At 45.3% G+C, this 19,903-nt stretch overlaps 1 protein-coding gene across 1 annotated transcript in view; it reads left to right on the plus strand.

Moving 5' to 3' along the window:
- Window positions 1–19,415, plus strand: part of pcdh1a (protocadherin 1a) — a 113,322-nt gene extending 93,907 nt beyond the window's left edge. Inside the window, exon 5 of the mRNA XM_072659006.1 lies at window positions 14,575–19,415. Within this exon, the coding sequence (XP_072515107.1) occupies window positions 14,575–14,951 (377 nt within the window). The 3' untranslated portion in view covers window positions 14,952–19,415. The remainder of the gene's footprint in view (window positions 1–14,574) is intronic.
- The last annotated feature ends 488 nt before the right edge of the window (window positions 19,416–19,903 follow it).

Consider the following 19,903-nt stretch of genomic DNA (forward strand, 5'->3'; position numbering starts at 1 on the left):
GCTGAGGCTGCCAGCCTCATCCCGTGCTGCCACCTGAGTAAGGTTGGGTAGTGTGTTCATTTTTCAGTCTCGCCGATATGTCGCCCTAATATGTCCCACTCACCATATTATCCCTTAAGTTTAAAGAAAGAGATTTAAAGGTCTTGGAGCATTGCTGTGAGGATGTGCAACATCACCAGGCAACCAATAGGCTTGGAAGAAAGTGCCAGGTACACAGCTCTGAAGCATCGCCTAGCAGGCGCCAGTGCCAGCCAACTGAAGTGATGTCACACTGATGTAAGCTGAGGAGAGAGAGACATCTACCTATCCGGAGAAAAGGCCAATTGTGCTGTTGACGGCCTGGCCAATTGTGCTCTCTCTGGCTCTGGCTGCTGACGGCCTGGCCAATTGTGCACTCTCAGCCTCCGGTTGCTGACGGCCTGGCCAATTGTGCTCTCTCTGGCTCTGGCTGCTGACGGCCTGGGATTCAAAGAACCCAGTGTTTTCACTGGTAGTGATAGTGTAGCATGTTAACCTGGAAACTAGTCTAGCCAATCTAGACGATCCTTGTAACTTCTTCAGGGTTGGACCTTTGGCAAAAGTCTTGGTTGGCCCCCGAGACAAACAACAGATTAGCTTAATAACATTACGGATAGTCCCAAAATAAAATGAAGAAATAATATGGGAATCCCTAAGCCGGCCTTGGCCCTCCAGAGCTTCTCATTACCCTAAATGAGAACCAATTCTTAGTAAAGCATATCCAGCCTTTGTAGGTGGAGGGTGGACACATGACAGTCCCCAAAAAAAAAATCATCATATCAGACTGTTGACATGGCAACGGTAATATCGTCGTATCGTTTGAGCCTGCATTCGAGAGCAGGTGAGGCAGCAGGCACTTTGGGGACCCTGGTGGCTCAGGGCCAGATGTGCTTCCGCCCCAGTTGGGACGGGTACAGAGAGGCCCTGGGGCTCGGCCCTCTATCACAGCCGAGGCAGAAAAGGACGCAGCCAGTGAGCCAGTCAAGCTCTTTCTAACTACTGCAGTGGCCTGCCATGATGGCTGGCACTTGAGGGACTGGGGGCTGACATGCACTTCTCTTATTTTTCAGTGAGGCTCAGAGGAGCCAGGCTGCCTTGGCCTTAGAGCCCCTCTCTCTCTCTCTCTTTCCCTCTCTCTTTCCTTCTTTTTGCAATCCAGCCCATGGCAGCACGATTCAAGCTGCAGCCGGATGCACCACACACACACACACACGCTTCAGCATCACAGTCAAAAAAGCCCTTCTGCTAGAAAATACGGACATCCCTTGCTTTTCTCCACCACCACTATCCTGTTCTCTAATATACTTTGATGATATAGTCATCCACCACCGTGCCAGCTTCTAATTGTTCCCCTACAGTCCAATAGCAAGCAGACAGTGCCAAAGTATGTCGCACAGAGGCCAGCTATGACCCCGCAACCGCCAGCAATCTCCATAATAAAGGCCGACACCCTGCCGCCCCCACAAGCCAAACTCTGACTTTCTGCGGCCAAGAGGAAAATGATCCCTAGCCATGGTATCACAGGCCATCAGGAGGAGCTGGCACGGCCGGGATAATCGTCTGATTGTTGGTGTTTTGCATTATACTGAGTGCAGCCTAGACAGCGTTGTTATGAATATGCTTGAATTTGCATATTGCATAAAGTCAGACAACATTATGTACAGAACTCTGTGCAACATTTTTATTGGTTTTATGTTCATGTGGACCCCAGGAACAGTGATTCTAACCCTGGAACCAATAAACAAACAGTTACCATCACAGCCGGCCCTGGCCTTGACTGGTGGTTCACTGGTTACATGTTCGTGCGGGCTCCAGGAACAGTAGTTGTAGCCCTAGAACCAGTAAATAACCAGTAGACAGTACAGCAGGCCAAGGCATCCACTGGTGGTTAACTGGTCATATGTTCATGTTGGATCCCAGGAACAGTAGCCATAACCCTAGAACCAATAAACAACCAGTTAACGTTCCAGCAGGCCATGGCATTTACTGGTTACATGTTTGTGTGGACCCCAGGAACAGTAGCTCTAACCCTTAAAACCAGTAAACAAGCATTCCAAGCATTTACTGGTTGCTCACATCTTATATGTTTGTTATATGTTGTTGAGGGGGTTCAGTGTGGAACTATTGTCTGTACTGAACATCCTGTGAGTAGAAGACCCCCTGAACCCCTTGATGAGCGGCAGAACCACAGGAAGAGTGCCACGAGAGCTTTGTCTCGGGACACAGAAGGTAGAGATAGAAATTCGAATGTTAGATCGGAAGGAGAATGAGCTTCTGACCTTGCCTTCCTTCCAAACTTCAGTTATTTCAGATATTCCACGTCCTTCCTCTCGCAACCGAAGGAAAGCTTTGAGGAACCCGGAGCGCGAGCTTTTGCATAATGCAGAAGCAGGGTTGTCCTCATCCTATTTAGACTTCCAAACAACCATTAGGAAATGCATCTAGTATGCATTGATTTGGAATGATATGGGCCGTACCGCCAAGCCCAATCCCCTTCCCTCCTTGACCGCCTCGTCCTCATGTTATTTTTATCGTCTTAAGTAGAATCCCGGAGCCTCCCGGAAGCGACCTCTTCCTGACCTCCCCGTCCTTCATATCTAGAGGCTTGTCAGCGCAAAGGAGAAGCTGAAGGAGATGGATTAGTGCCTTACATGGAGGGTTACGGGTTACATCCCTGCCTTCTCGGTGGCGGGCGCGCGACTGCACAAAGTAGACCAGGCGGGCGTTCAATTATGAATCAAACGTGCAGCATCTTGCTTTTTGGAGTGAAAAATTCAGAGGCTGAGATTTGCTCCACAAAAGCCCCTGTCGCGGTTGCGGAGGAGATGGGGTGTGATCAGCGGAGGGAAATGCGGCTCGTCGCTTTTCCTTTCTTGAGCCTCGTCTTCGCTTTCGCACAGCTCCCGACATCCCAGCAGGGCCCTCCAGACTTGGGCTGTTGTGTAACTTTCCGTCATGGATGGAGGAGTCACCTGTCTGCTTGCAGGGAGCAACGAGCAACGGAAAGCAGGGCAGGCCGGAGATACCGATGGGCCGCGAACCTCATCCGAGAAGGCGCTGGTGTTAGTTTCGTGAGCAAGCGGCGTTGTCAGGACACCTCTGGTGTTCTGCGATAAATTCGGCGTCTTATTCCTGTTACCTTCCCTGCTGACTGCTCTCCTAGTCTTTGTCTTTCGCTTTTGCTCTGGCAGAGAACATGATGTAGTCGGAGGTGTCAGCTTGTTAGACTGTGGCTCCTCGACGTGATAACAACCCCAGCATGCCGTGGCGGAGGGAAAGAAACAGCTTGCGTCTTTCTCCCTCTTCTTCTTCGCCGTCTTCTTCTTCTTTTTCCGCAAGATGGTTTCCCCGCATCGTTATCTAAATACATTCATCACTGTCTTTAGAGCAAACCACGGGGCGTCTGATATTGCTTATTTATTTATTTGTTTATTTTCTTAAGTACAGTAGACGCCTACGGTTTGCGCGCCCACGCCGGGACAGGACGACGTGCCGCTCCATGAGCTAGGCTGCAATTTCCAGCTGATTAGAGCACAGTGGTGCGCCCAGTCTCGGCAGGTGGAGAAAGAGAGAGAGGGGAAAAAAGAGAGAGAGAGAGAGAGAGGGAGACAGACAGACAGAAAGAGAGCATGTGGAATCAAACGGAGGGGTGCCCTGTGAAATCGCAGGAAGAGCAGCTTCCCCCCCTCATGTGCCCCTGGGCAGAGGATCAGACGGAGAAGAAACCTGTCACACACACACAAGCCCAGACGTCCCACGGGCTTCCTGACGCAAGCCCACTGTAAAACCTTGCACACAACATGTGTGTGTATTTGTGTGTGTGTGTGTGTGTGTGTGTGTGTGTACGAGAGCGAGAGAGCAGTTCGATGTGTTGCACAGACAGAGCAGAGCTGATTCACTAAACCGTTCGCTGATTATTAGCATTATTAGCATCGATGTTAATCATTTTGTTTATGGTACTGTTTTTTTTTCTCCTCCTCACTCTCCTTCAGGGTTGAGCGAGTCTATTTTGAAAACACTGTCAAGATGACACGAGCAAAGCTTTGGCTAAGCTAATGTCATGTAAATGGACAAAAGTATTGGGACACCTACAGATTACACTGACGGAAACTTTTAGGACATCCCACTCTAAACCCATAGGCATTCATGTTCAGTTGGACCCCTTTGGCAGATATATCAGCTTCCACTCTTCTGGGAGGACTTTCTACAAGATATGGGACATTTTGCCTCTTTGCCTGGCTCTCAATCTCCATTCTAGTTCATTCTTGGAGGTCAGGGCTCTAATGTAGGCCACACCAAACTGACCCAACCCTGCCTATATGGACCTTGCTTTGTGACTAGGGCATAGTCGGTCATGCTGCAACAGAAAAGAAACTTGCCCAAACTAAGGGGCCTATAGGCCAAGGCTAACTAAGGGAAAAACAACCCAGTAGCATTATCCCTCCTCATCCAAACTTTACAGCTGGCACAGTGCACACAGGCAAGTGATTAATGTTCTCCTGCCATTCGCCAAACCCACACTTGTCACTCCACAGAACCCTTTTCCACTGCTCCAAGAGTCCAGTGGAGGTGTGGTTTACACCACAGCATATGGCATTGTGCCCCTTTCTCTCTCTCCTTTTGCACTTTCTCCCTCTCTCAACCCTTTTTATTCTCTCTCTCCTTTTGCACTTTCCCCCTCTCTGTACCCCACCTTTCCACTCTCTCCTTTTGCTCTCTCTCTCACTCTCTAAATCTCTTTCTCATCCCTTTCTTACCATTTTCTTTCTCTCTTTTCAGGCTCTCTCTCTCTTTTCTCTCCTCTCTCTCTCTCTCTCTCTCTCTCTCTCTCTCTCTCTCTCTCTGGCTGGGCTGGGCGGTGTGCCATGCTGAGGATAGAGAAAGAGAGAGAGGAAAAGAGAGAGAGAGTGGAGAGAGGGGGGGGGGGGTGAAGAGCTCGGTGGCCGGGCTGATGGTGGAGCGTGTGCAGTCTGTTTGCAGACCTGGATGCTTTGGGGCTTTTGTTGTTCTGGGAGAGAAAGTGTGCAGGAGCTTTTTTCTCCTGCAGCTCAGTCACCTGCTCGCCCAATCCCATTAGCTACTGCTTACAGCCCCTGGCAGCCTCCCTCCACCCTCTCTCTCCCTTTCTCTCTCCCTCTCTCTCTCTCTCTCTCTCACACTCCCTCTCTCCATTTGCTTTATTGGCAAATGTACATCTGTGTCAAAGCACTGCAGTCATAACCACCCTTGGCTCAGATGACACTAGCGATATGTTGTGGCATGGCCTGTATTATGGTGATGGAAGGTGTTCATTATGGAGGTTAGCTGCTCCACAGTCGGGCGTCGATTGCTCTGTCCCACTCGCTAGAGTTTTCGGTCCCCTCTGGCATCTACGGCCCATGGGGCACCGCTCATGCCGAAGGGAAGCACTCGATATGCAAGAAGTCCATTCTCGGTACACCAAGATGCCACAACCCTTTGCCTGGTACTCTGTTATCACGCCCTTTTGGACATCAGCCAAATCTCATCCTCAGCCCATGACGATGGTTTTGCACTCTGCTACAACTGACTGGTGTGCTCGCAGAACATCTCCAAAGGGTCCAGGTCTTGTGGGGTCTTCACGGTATGCAGTGGTCAATACCTACCAAAAGTGTTCCAAGGGAGGAGCAATAGGGTCGTGGGTCCCTCAGGCCCATTTGTGCGCCCCACTTATCAGGTCCCAACCTACAGGACTTACAGGATCTGCTGTTGATGTTAGTCTTGGTGCCAGAGACCACAGAACACCTTCAGCGGTCTAGTGGAGTCCATTTCCATTTCTCGCATGGTCAGAGTTGTTGTGGTGGCGAAAGGAGGATTTACACAGTAGTAGTAGGCAGTAGGCAGGTGGTGTTGGTTTTATTGTTATGGCTGGTTGATGTGTGTGTGTGTGTGTGGGGGGGGGTATATGTGTGTGTGTGCAGTTTGGTGTTCACTTACTGTCCCGGCTACAGTGGACGCTGATAACAGCCCCTGCCTGGGTTGACCTGTATCTGTAACACACAAACTCTCCATCGATCAGACGCACTACATCTCTATCTCGCTCGCCCACAATAGCTGCCACCCGCCCTGACTCCCCCTTCCCCTCACCCACCACAGTCACGCCCTTCACTAACACACACACAAACACGTTCCATCTTTATCCATCCAGCACCCTTCACCTGCTGCATATTCCATTTCTGACACACACACACACACAAACTAACACACCCCACCAGCTCACACACACCCCGCACACACACACATGTACACATCCACTATTTCCCGCAAACTCATTTGCTAAGGCACACACACACACACACACACACACACACTTGCTAGCGGGAGGCTAATGTGTTTTTTTTTTTTTTTTTCCAGAGGTGAGAGCTGATTTACTCTGGCTTCACTTCAAGCATGGAAAAAATGTGTGTGTGTGTGTGTGTGTGTGTGTGTGTGTGTGTTTGTAAAGCATCGCCCCCTTTTACCCCTCCTTTTCCGCTCTTCTTTGATGTATATACCGTGTCCACCTGCCTATTTCCTGCTGCTTCTCCACTCTGGCCCATGGTTTGTGTACACGTGTGTGTGTGTGTGTGTGTGTGTGTGCTTACGCTGTCGGCAGAAGGGTTGTTTGTTTGTTTATTTATTTATTTATTCCTTTTTTTGTGTGTATGTCGTCCCCCAGTTTTTTTAATGACTCCATTAAAGCTTCATGAATGTTCAAGGCCAGCAGAGGTGGGTCTCCTGGGCTGCCCCCCTTCCACGGCCGCACGCCATCACGCCCCCCCTGCCTCAGGGCCGCCATCTGTGGAGCTCCGCCGCCTTTAAGACTCCGCTCGCCTCCTTCCCTTCGCTTTTCCCCGCTCTGGAACAATCCTCAGAAGCACGCGTGCCGCATGAGGCCACGTGTGGCTGAGGAGCGTGCCATGCTCCGGGACCGCCGCTCGGTGTTTATGTGCTTGGGTCTGCTGGAGTGTGTGTTTGTTTACGAGCGCGCTCTTTGAATGTTTGAGGACATGCAGTGTGCCGGAGTGAGTCGGGACGGAACTGAATCCGAATATGTTATTCAGAGCGAACATGAATAATGCCCTCTAAAGAAACACAGAGTCTTATTTTCTTTCAGTTTTAATCCATAGATAATGCATTAAAAGCGCTCGTAGGGGTCCGCTCCCCCCACCCGCTCCACATACGCTAATCGGACAAAAGTATTGGGACACCTGCTCATTCATTGCTTCCTCTGGAATCTAAAAATGAGTTTATCCTGCTTTTGTCGGAGGAACTATCTCTCCTGTCCGGTACCATGGCTTTCTGCTAGATTCTGGAGTGAGCATTGCTGTGAGGATTTGATTGCATTCGGTCATCCTTAGTGCCTTAGTGAGGCCAGGATGTTGAATGATGATGATGATGATGATGATCGCCACCCTAACCACCTCATCATCCCAAACTCCCCAGCCATACTTGATGGAGCACCACCATCATTCCAGAGAACACAGTTCCATTGAGGAGCATTGCTGTGAGGATTTGATTGCATTCGGCAATCCTTAGTGCTTTAATGAGGCCAGGATGTTGAATGATGATGATGATGATGATGATGATGATCACCATCCTAACCACCTCATCATCCCAAACTCTCCAACCATACCTGATGGACCACCACCATCATTCCAGACAACACAGTGCCATTAAGGAGCATTGCTGTGAGGATTTGATTGCATGCAGCGACAAAAGTTTTAAGGCCTTAGCAAACTTCTTGTGAAGGCGGCATAAGCAGAGCATTGGAGGCCTTCCTGCACATCCCGAACCAGGCTGGAGTTTAGTGAGCTCTTTAGAACCTCCCGTTCTGTCACTGATGTGTGTAAGAAAGGCCGACTGCATGGCTAGGGGCTGGATTTTACACACCTGTGGCTGAATGGTGTATATAGAACTGTATACTATAATCTTTTAGACTGCCAGTGTATTTGTGGCTCCCATCACAATGTTTGGCTGCCTCTAGAACCTGATTAAACTCTTTTCCTTGGTAAAAGCGTTTGCTGTAAATATGCTGTGAATTAAAGCCTAATTCACATTTTTTTCCCCTTAAGCCACTGTTCCTCAAAATGAGCAGGAGCTTATGCAGATAATACATTCCAAACAGATCCGAATACGCATGAACGGGCAGCTGTTCGAGAAAGAATTATTACGTGTCAGTTTTAATCCACTGATAATGTGCATGAAAAACACATTTCCAGTATGGCCTGTGCCCACTCGCAGCGCGAATCCGAATGCAGATAGATGCAGAGATACAGTGTTGTTGCTTCACTCCCATAGAGCGGAGTAGATACAGTACATCCATTCGCTTGTGGCGGTTCGGTTGTTGGAATGAGGTCACTGGTTCTTGGCCCTATTTAATTAATTAGAAACAGTGGGATGGAAAATGGATAGCAATCAGGGGCACACTAATTTCAGACGTGCCAGTCAATAAGCCGTAACATCGAATTTGCCTTTAGGACCGGTGGTGGGCCCTATTTAGAGCCACATATAGTACTCGAATGTGTGTGTGCATGTGGATTTAGGTCTCCTAGACCCTGAAAACAGGGTGGTTGTGGGTGTGGATGTTTGGCTGCTCTCTTCAAGAGGGCTGAGCTGAGGTGATCTCTGACTCATCGAGGACTTCACAAGACCAAGAAGGGCCCACCTCTCAGCTTACAGAACTGGAATCTGGAAAATCTTGGTGCCAGATACCAGCCAGATACCTTCAGAGGTCATGGAGAAGATCAGATGTCTCCAAAATATCTTTTGGTTGCAGCTCTGACCCATCGAGGACTTCTGTGGTATATGGCACCAAGATGCTCCAGCAGATCCTTTAAGTCCTAAAAGTTGCAAGATCAGATGTCTCCAAGATCATAAAAACATGACCTTTGTGTGGGTCGTTGGGGGTGTGGATGTTTGACGACTCTCTTTAAGAAGCTACCCCCAAATACGAGGCCTGAGCTGATCTTTTGGCTGAGCCTCCAAAATGGTTCTGACCCTTCCTAGATCTCTGAAAGTGTCCCCTGGTATCTGGAACCAAGACGTTTAGAACAGACTCTTTAAGCCCTGTAAGTGGTGGAGCGATGTAACCTGCAGGGACAGGACTTTATCTGTAAACAGATGCCAGGTTGAGCGTTTCAAGAACTCCCATCCCATCATATAAGGTGAGCCTTATAGTATCCTGGAGCATGTACAGACCTCAACAGGTACCTGAACCAACCTCCACTTAGTGGATCCTGGTGTTTTGGAGTTGTTACCATTGAACAGCAATGACTCACTTGTTGTGGAACTACTTTTTGGCGGAAGGATCTGACAGTATTAAAGCAGATTCAGTGTGAAATTTGGGGCTTCTTTGATTTATGCTGTTAATTTATTTCGGATTAAAGCAATAGAACACTCGAGGTCGTGTGTTATCGTAAATAACATCACGGCTGTGATGATCTACGGTACTTGCCTTCAGCTCTTGCCTGACCGAATAACAGCCATGATGTAATTTGCGATAACACGCTCCCTCTCCTGGTCTGTTGCTAAGTAAGAGCACTCCGTATGGACCGTAAGCACTGGGAAGTGAACATATACTAGCCTTAATAGGACACTTAATATGCACACTAGCCTTTAATAGGATAGAAATGGCAGGAGACTGAAGTGGCTTCATTAATGAATTTATTCTTATTTATTTTATTTATTTATCTGTTCATTCATTTAATTTGTTCTATTTATTTATTCTTTGTCTTTTCATTATTTACTTATACATCGATACAGCCCAAGTGTTACATCATATCTTTCTACTGTTCGACCAGGGTTGAACACTGTCTAATGGTTTGGGACTAAATTCTAAAAAATAAATAAATAAATAAATAATAATAATAATAAAAAAATAATAATAATAAAAAAAAAGAAAAAAAGAATATATATATATATATATATATATATACATATACAGTCATGCCCGAAAGTATTCATACCCCTGGCAAAGTTTGACTTAAATTTACTTTTATTTAACCAGAAGTTATATTTTTGCCTTGAAACGACACAGGCATCTCCCAGGAGATAACACGATGATGTACAAGAGGCATCATTGTGGGAAAAAGTATTTCTTAGCTTTTATACACATTTGAACAAAAAGTGGCATGTCCAAAATTATTCATACCCTTTGAAAACTGTCACAGTATATGGGAAAATCCAAAGTTCTATACCATTCCAAATAGTCCAAGCTGTTTTAAAGCATCCTAATTACCCTGATTCATTGGGAACAGCTGTTTTAATCAACTCAACAGGAGAAAAACAGCAGCTCTCTGCAGTTGGTTTGTGGACAGTCATGGCTAAGACAAAGGAGCTCACTAAGGACCTGCGGCTGTGCATTGTGGCCGCTCACAAGTCAGGAAAGGGCTATAAAGCCATATCAAAATGTTTTCAAGTTCCAGTGGCTACAGTGCAAAGTATTATTAAAAAAGTTCCGCACTGTGGAAAATCTCAGAAGATGTGGTCGGAAGCCAAAAGTGACACCTGTGCTGGCCAGGAGAATAGTGAGAGAGGTGAAGAAAAATCCAAGGATCACCACCAAGGCCATCCTGGTGAATCTGGACTCTGCTGGTGGCGACATCTCAAGGCAGACAGTTCAACGGACACTGCACGCTGCTGGGTTCCACGGACGCAGGCCAAGGAGGACACCACTTCTCCAGAAAAGGCACACAAAAGCCCGCTTGACCTTTGCAAATGCTCATCTGGACAAAGAAGAAGACTTCTGGTGTTCTGTTTTATGGTCAGATGAAACAAAAATTGAATTGTTTGGCCACAATGATGTGTGCACCATTTGGCGTGAAAAAGGAGAAGCCTTCAACCCTAAGAACACCATCCCCACTGTCAAACATGGTGGTGGGAACCTAATGTTTTGGGGGTGTTTTTCAGCCAATGGACCAGGGAACTTGATCGCAGTAAATGGCACCATGAAAAAAGAGCAATACATCAAGATTCTCAACAACAACATCAGGCAGTCTGCAGAGAAACTTGGCCTTGGGAACCGGTGGACATTTCAGCACGACAACGACCCAAAACACACAGCCAAAGTGGTGAAGAAATGGTTAGCAGACAAAAACATTAATGTTTTGCAGTGGCCCAGCCAGAGTCCTGACTTGAATCCAATTGAGAATCTGTGGAGGGAGCTAAAGATCAGGGTGATGGCAAGGAGACCCTCGAACCTCAAAGAGTTGGAGCTCATCACTAAAGATGAATGGGCAAAAATACCAGTGGAGACATGCAAAAAGCTGGTCAGCAATTACAGGAAGCGTTTGATTGCTGTAATAGCCAATAAAGGCTTTTCTATTAATTATTGAGAAGGGTATGAATAATTTTGGACATGCCACTTTTTGTTCAAATGTGTATAAAAGCTGAGAAATATTTTTTCCCACAATGATGCCTCTTGTACATCATCGTGTTATCTCCTGGGAGATGCCTGTGTCATTTCCAGGCAAAAATATAATTTCTGGTTAAATAAAAGTAAATTTAAGTCAAACTTTGACAGGGGTATGAATACGTTCGGGCATGACTGTATATATATATATATATATATATATATATATATAATTTTATATTATTGAAAAAAAATAAGTTATATATATAGTTATACCTATATAGGAAAATACATTGACGAATGGAATGCGAATTTTTGGGTCAGTGTCCTTTTTGTATTACATTTTTTTGTATTATATTTTGTATTAAACATGCTAATCTGCTAATGTGCTAATGAAATAGCATGTTCCTCTTTAAGAAGTAGTGTATTCTCAAATGACCAGTAATGTTTACTGGTCAATCACCTATCATAATTGTATGATATGGCAGTGGTTCCTTAGGGTTCCAGAACTGGTTCTACTGTTGCATCGCTCCAAGGAACCCTTTTAATACCTTTATTCCCATAAAAAGTCTCACCCCTACAAATACACACGCTTCTGTGTCTGTTTGCATGTGTGTTCCATGTGGCCTCCACCCCACCCCTCCACTCTAGGGCTTTGCACCTTGCACCTCACACTTGTTCCAGTGCATAGCAACCACCTAAGCCACCATCAACAGCTATCAGACACTGTTTGCAGCACAGCAGCAGGCATTTCAAACACAATCACTGTAGCGGGCGCCACGCCGGCTTCGAGTGGACCGCAATAAAGCGCAGAGTGGCGGGGGAAGAAAAAAAAAAAAGAAAAAAAAAAAAAAACACAGAGCGGCACGTAACAACAACAGCACCGCGCATAGCAACCGCTGCAGCTCGCATAGCAACCGCGCCACAGCGCATAGCAACCGCTGCGAGCTCTTTGTGCATCGGCCGCTAATTGTCCATGTCTGGGTGTAGGTGAGCCGCAGTCTCTGCCTGACTCACCCTGCAGAGCCGCCGCAGAAGAGAACAGAACGAGGGCCAGTTCGTCACCACGTTTCTCTGGCTGCGCTCAAGACAGGGACATTCCTGCGGTGCTCTTTAAAAGGGCATGACTGATGCCTCGTTGGGCCGGTAGTAAGGTTCCACAGGTTGATCGGTACAGGCCAAAGCGAGAAGTGCCTTTAGACGGAAACTCGTAGGTTAACTAGTTAAAAAGTTGATTGGCAGCGTGGAAATATTACAACATTTAGGGACGAGGTTCAGGGGACTTGTGAGATGATTATCTCATTTCTATTTTCAGAAATGTGTAACTTCCCAGTACAAAGAATAATATATAAATATATTCACAAAGTTCAGAAAGGGCTCCCAGACCTTTTCATAAATGTGTTATTTTATCTTTTAATTAATATATAATAATAATATATAATATAAAGGTCTGGGGGCCCTATCTGAACTTTGCGAAAGTTTAGATCTTACAGACGATCAACAGAAGAATGTCAATTTGTTGTAAACCATGCTAGTATTTAATAGGATGCACACTATACACCCTAGCCTATAATAGGATTCACACTAGCCTGTAAAAGGATGCACACTAGCCTATTATAGGATGCACACTATGTACACTGCCCTATAGTAGGATGCACACTATGCATACTAGCCTATAATAGGATGCACACTATGTACACTGCCCTATAGTAGGATGCACACTATGAACACTAGAACTATAATAGGATGCACACTATGCACACTAGCCTATAATAGGATTCACACTAGTCTTTCAGAGGATGTACACTATGCACACTAGCCTTTAATAGGATGCACACTAGCCTATAATAGGATGCACACTATGCAAACGAGCCTTTAATAGGATGCACACTATGCACACTTGCCTATAATAGGATGCACATTTTGCACACTAGCCTATAATAGGATGCACACTAGCCTATAATAGGATGCACACTATGCACACTTGCCTATAATAGGATGCACACTGTGTACACTAGCCTTTAATAGGATGCACACTAGTCTTTCAGAGGATATGCACTATGCACACTAGCCTTTAATAGGATGCACACTATGCACACTAGCCTATAATAGGATGCACACTATGTGCACTAGCCTTTAATAGGATGCACACTAGTCTTTCAGAGGATATGCACTATGCACACTAGCCTTTAATAGGATGCACACTATGCACACTTGCCTATAATAGGATGCACACTATGCAAACTAGCCTTTAATAGGATGCACACTATGCACACTTGCCTATAATAGGATGCACATTATGCACACTAGCCTTTAATAGGATGCACACTATGCACACTAGCCAATAATAGGATGCACACTATGCACACTAGCCTATAATAGGATGCACAGTATGCACACTATACTTTAATAAGACACACACTGTGTACAATAGCCTTTAATAGGGTAGAAATGGCAGGAGACTGAAGGTGCTTTATTTATGTTTAGTGTTTTATTTATTGTTATTTATTTAATTTATTTATCTGTTTATTCATTTAATTTGTTCTATTTATTTATTTTTGTCTGTTCATTATTTACTTATACATCGATACAACTCCTGTGTTACATCATATATTTCTACTATTTCGACCGAAAGTGTGTGGGGTTGTACACTGTCTCATACATATATATATTGAAAAAAAAGCAGTTAGCTATAAAGAAAAATACATTGACGAACGGTATGCCCATTTTTGGGTCAGTGTCTTTTTTTTATACATTTTTTTTGTATTAAATTTTTTATTAAAAATGCTAATCTGTTAATGTGCCAATGAAATAGCATGTTACTCTTTAAGAAGCAGTGTTTTCTCATATCCCCCGCTAACGAGAACACTTGAGCGAATAGCCTTTAAGCTTTGGAAACACTTTGGCCCATTTCTTTGGCGTTTAATGCAGCCCATCAAACGCTGCGGATGCAAATTACGCACCCGTTTCGTAGGATGACTCACATAAATTTATATGAACCCACTTAAATTCAGTTCCCTTCACAGTTCCAGGGATATAAATGGCTTCAGTCGTACACTTTGGAGGCTGTTAATGTAGAGCTTCACGTATAAGCAACAGTGATGGGACTCAATCAATAAAATAAGCAGCAATTTTCATAGAGATATTCCTGACGATGGCAACTCCCATACTGACCTCCTCTACCTTTGTTTTCCGAACCCCCGCAGATATCCGCTCCCTGCCCGACGTGGCCATGACAGGGAACTGCAGCCAGGAGTGCAGCGAGCTGGGCCACTCGGACGCCTGCTGGATGCCGGGGCAGCCGTCTCCCGTCCGGAAGAGCCGCAACCCGCCCAAGCTCTCCACCTTCGTGCCTTACCAGGAGAGAGGAAGCCTGGGCCGGCTGGCCAACGGCAGCGCTCCCCGGCTCGTGGGAGACGAGTCCCGGCCCCGCCTGCCCCCCTCCCGCAGTGCCTACTCCAGCAGTGACCATGTCCCCAGTGACCACGCCCCACTGGAGGAGGTGCCACTGAGCGTCACTTCTGAGTTCCCTCCCACCAGCCCCACCTCCAACCACACCTCCAAACGGGAAATTTACCTGTGAGCTCCAGCACCACGCCGAAACCGATTGACACGCAGCGATAGGAAGTCACACACGTCGCGACGGCGCAGAAATGGCGAGAGGAACATCGACGGAGAACCATCGTGACTGGGCGGGACGCCACTTACATAGCGAATTCAGGCTATTCGTGAACAAAACAAACAAATGGTGACAGAGTTGTACATTTATTTATATTTCTATTTATTTATTCACCCATAAATTCATCTATTTATTACGTTGATTTTCAGCTTCTTTATTTTTTTTTTTTACATTTCCTGAAACGCATCGTTTTTACATACTACCACGAACCACGAATTAAAAAAAAAGAGAAAACAAACAAAAAAATAAACAAATAAACAGCTTCGACGTGACTGGCTTTAGCTTCGTTAGCCTGTGGAATGTTTACTGGATCTTTTAAACAGTGTGACCTGTGCTGTAGTGCCATAAGCCGGAAGCTTCTTCTAGAGTCTCCGCCACTTGTGTATCGGATCTCCTCCTCCAGACGGAGCGGTCTTAGTACATGTACAGTGATGTAAATACATTTCTATGGGGTGTACATATAAATATGACTACCAGACTCGAGCTGAGATCAACGACAACAGCGACAACAATGACAACAACAACAACAACAACAACAAAACTGCTTCATAAAATGAATGAACCAGCCTGTGGAAGATACAGCACTGATGGTGGTGGTGGTGGTGCTTCTGCTGCTGCAGCTGGAGGTTCTCTTCTCTAAGGTTCAGAAGATGAGAATTAGGGAGAATGGAACTCACACACTCTCACGCTCTCGGACTCGGCGTCTCAGATCTGGACATGCAGCAGTGTGGCCTGAGGCCTGCTGTCACATAGTGGTGAGAAACTGGTGCTGTGTTCCAATTGTACACGTTTTGAGTGTGCGGTCACTGTCATATCAAAACTTCTGAACTTTTAATTTGAACTAATTCATTTATTTATTTTCATTGTTTCTTGAATGGATCAAAAGAAATGTCTCGAAAATCCCTTTGAGACAAATGTGATTAATCACTGGTGATCAATTGTCGACACAAAGTGATGTGAACAATCATGATTATGATCAAATTGTTTCATGTAAGAAATGGAGAGTAATCACATGTGTCTTAACTAGTCACCTTATGTTGTTTAGGTAGTTGTGATTAAATTACTAAATGTGAAATTAGTAAATGTGATTCGGTACGCTCAACTGCACAAAGTGATTAATCATAGTGATTAATACTATGACAAATCAATTGTTTTAGTTAGGAATTGGGATTAATGACATTTGCCCTGAGTAGCACACACGTGGTATTTGTCTTAAATCACATCCTTAATCATATATATATATATATATATATATATATATATATCCTTAGAAAATGTGATTAATCACATGTGTGCGATTAATGGATGGTGGTATATGATATGGTGATATATGTTATATAACTTTTGATATTATGTGATTAATCACACACATATATCACATTATTTTGTGTAGTTAATTGTTTACATTTTTGTAAATGTGATTAATTACATTGACTGATTAATTATATGTGATTAATCATAGTAATTAATACATGACAAATCATATTATTTTGTGAAGTAATTGGGGTTAATGACATTTGACACAAGTAGCCATGTAATTAGTTGTGATTAATCATATTTGTCTTCAATTGCCAATTTAGCACATGTGATTAATCATAATTTATATATATATAATTTTTTTTGTAGGTAATTGTGATTAATCGTCTTATTTGTTGAGTTTGATCTACATCTAACGAGACAATTCTCTGAAAAAAAGTAATTGATTACATACATAAAAAACATTAGTCAGTTAAAATCAATCATAACATTTGCGGCATAATATGACGTAAATATTCTGCATATTAATCTTACCACACTACATAATTCAGAGTAGCAGTGTATGCTTTGCAGTTGGGACACAGCATATGTGTGTGTGTGTGTGTGTAAGTGTGTGGTCTGTTCATGTGTGTGTGTAGAACTATAGATGACTACCACTACTGGTGCTACGTGACAGCAGGCCTGTGTGTGTGTGTGTCAGGTTACACATGACCAGAAAACTAATGTATATGTATATGTGTGTGTGTGTGTGTGTGTGTGTGTGTTGTCACGAACTCACTGTCACACATTGCCGCCTGTGTGGCGCTACCAGCACACAATCGCACAGGCGGTCTTCACACGCATGCGCGCGTTACCGTGCGCGGCTATCGACCCGCCGCTGGGTGTGTGTTTGGCACTGTGAACCCTTTCCTCCTTGGCGGACCTCACTCAGCGCAGTGGCTTAACTCGGTGTGTGGCAGGCTAAGCCTCTCTCTCGCTGAGCTGCGAACCTGCTGTTCCTTTAGAACAAGGCTGAGCCCAAAAGGCATTTCTTTCGGAATACTGCTTTCGCCGAGATTTGCTGCGCGACACCCTGTTGCGCTAGCGAGCGCCGTCTCACTAAGAGTTTCCGAAGGAATCGCCGGACCTTCTGCGGATCGACCCCCGGAGGTATCTTCACAAAGTCACGACCGCGGCTGACTCCAACAGAATCTTCAGGCACACTTTAAATCAGTGGTCCTCTGTAGGTCATCTACAGATGCTCAACTTGTTAGCGGTCGGTTGGGGAAATTAGCAGACTATCTAGCTGACTACTGCTACTTTGAAGCCCTTATGACATTACGGCCTGCATTATGCCATTGCGCTAAACAGCATTGTGCAGCAGCTACGTTCACTGAATTCGCCTCAACTTTCGACTCCATTTAGCTGGATTGATTGGGCGCTAGATAGGGTTGGGACCTCGGGTCACTCCTTGGCTTGGGTTTTCCAGTCACCTCTCTTCTAAGGTACAGCCTGTGAAGGTCGAAATGAGAGTCATCATCTCTCTTTCCCTCTTCCTACCATTAATGGTGTTCCTCAGGGCTCAGTTGTAGGTCCCACTGTGTTTTATATCATTGCTGTCACAGAACAATCTTTGGATTACTGTTTTTGTACTACACTTTTTGACTTGATGTGAATCTGGCTGTTGTTTTTACATTGTATCAGTCAACACTAGATGATTAGTAGACCAATAGAAACGCTCCAGATTAAATCTTCTTACGTTGACTTCCATTGAAAGTTCGGAAGTTTTTTCATTCTCCTGTAAAGTTGAGTGACAGCGACGATATATTTGTTTTCACCACCCTGTAGTAATAAGTAGTTCTTTGTCTTTTAAGTAAAACCATGATGCTTAAATATATTTATTTGTTGATTATATTCGTTTTTTATTTTTGTTTTTCTTTGCTTGGTAAAAAAGTTCTCCATATTTCCATATCACAGATCCAAGGAAAACCTTATAGCACCAAAAGTTGTTCCACTATTGTTGGACAAAGACCAGGAACCTCTTTTTTAGTACTAAATTGATCCCTTTTCACCTCGAAAATGCACAATTTCTAGGTTTCATTAAATTCCATTGATATTCAGTTGACCATCTGTTGAAGGCCCATACTAAGCATCTACAGTGGACCACTGAAATAAAGTGGCTTCTTCTCATTTTCCTACTTACATGGTCATCACGGCCATCCCCTCTGGTTCCGAAAGCCGAGAAGGTGCAAGGAACCCCTTTTCAATGCCTTAAAGCGGTTGTACTTTACAATCATAAGCGACGAATTAGATTGATAATCCCGTCTGGCCTCGCAAGCATGTCAACAGCGCATGTAATTCACAGTCAGGAGATGACTAACTAAGGTCACAAAAGATCAAAATTGCCTCATTTCGAATTCTTTTTTGTGTTCCTTAAACGGCCATTGTTTCCATCGACCCAATGTCCAGCTGGCTTGGTTAGCTCACTGCGTGCTTAGCACTTAGCCAGACGGTGTTTCAGGAGGTGTTTCTCCTTCTTTCTTTCTTTCTTTCTTTCTTTTTTTTTCCCACTGTGGCCTCCAGCCGTCACGGCAATGAAACGATTGTGTTCACCGAGCAAATGTGTGGCTGTTTTGCTCCGAGCGGAACTGAGATCTAATAGCAGTACGAATAATCAGCACAGGCACCTCCATGGCTAGCAGCGCCCTAGCATTGCACACTGCAGCTGGGCAATCTCCATCACTCTCTCTATATATATATACAGCACCTAGCCTCGCCCCTGAGGCACGTATGTAGTGTACGAGCGAGCTGGGAGGAGGAGCCGCAGTGGCCATCTCGCTAATTAGAGCGAGAAATGAATGAAACGCGCCGCCCGCAGGAAGCTGATTAGACCACAGGCTCTTTAGGCGGCCTGCTTAAAGAGGGGGTTGCTTCTTCGCTGGCTTTTTAATTTTTTATTTTTTTTAATACCTCGCCGGCGCCCCCTTCAGCGCCTGGCGGAGAACAATAATAATTAAAGCAGAAACATATGGAAACGGCTGGACACGACTGTGATTAAATAAGGCGAATGATTAGCCCGCCTTGAGGAGAAAAAGCACATTATGCTGTTTTCAAAGCCATTTAGCGACTGTGATGGGGTGTGTGGGGGGGGGATGGGGGGGTGCGGGTAAATTCCAGCGAGACTCGTGATCCGGCGTAATTAGCGCTTCTCGCCCTCCCTTAAACGCTCTGCTCGTCTCTGGCCATGGCTAAGCGCCAGTTCGCTGACCTGGACTTAACTCAGTTAAGGACAGAGATGACCGCCGTGCCATTCCGTGCCGTGCCATGCCGTGCCGTCCACTCGCTAGGTTTAACCTGTTCCGACTTCTTCTACCGAAGCAGGGTTTGACCCCACTACACTGTAATCCCAGCCTGTGTCAAAAAAGAAAAAAAAAAAAGGAAAAAAAATATGGAAGCGATCCGGAGCCGAGCGGCCGGATTTGATTGGCCTTTTGGTTTTATTTATTTATTTATTTTTATACGACACGGCTGGTTACGAGTTTTTCAACTCCGAGACTGGGAGACTCAAGGACTCCGGGATCCGCGGAGTCACTTGACGCCGTTTCTGAATCGCTAGCTTT

Source organism: Salminus brasiliensis, chromosome 16 (genome assembly GCF_030463535.1).
Source record: "Salminus brasiliensis chromosome 16, fSalBra1.hap2, whole genome shotgun sequence".
Classification (NCBI taxonomy): domain Eukaryota; kingdom Metazoa; phylum Chordata; class Actinopteri; order Characiformes; family Bryconidae; genus Salminus; species Salminus brasiliensis.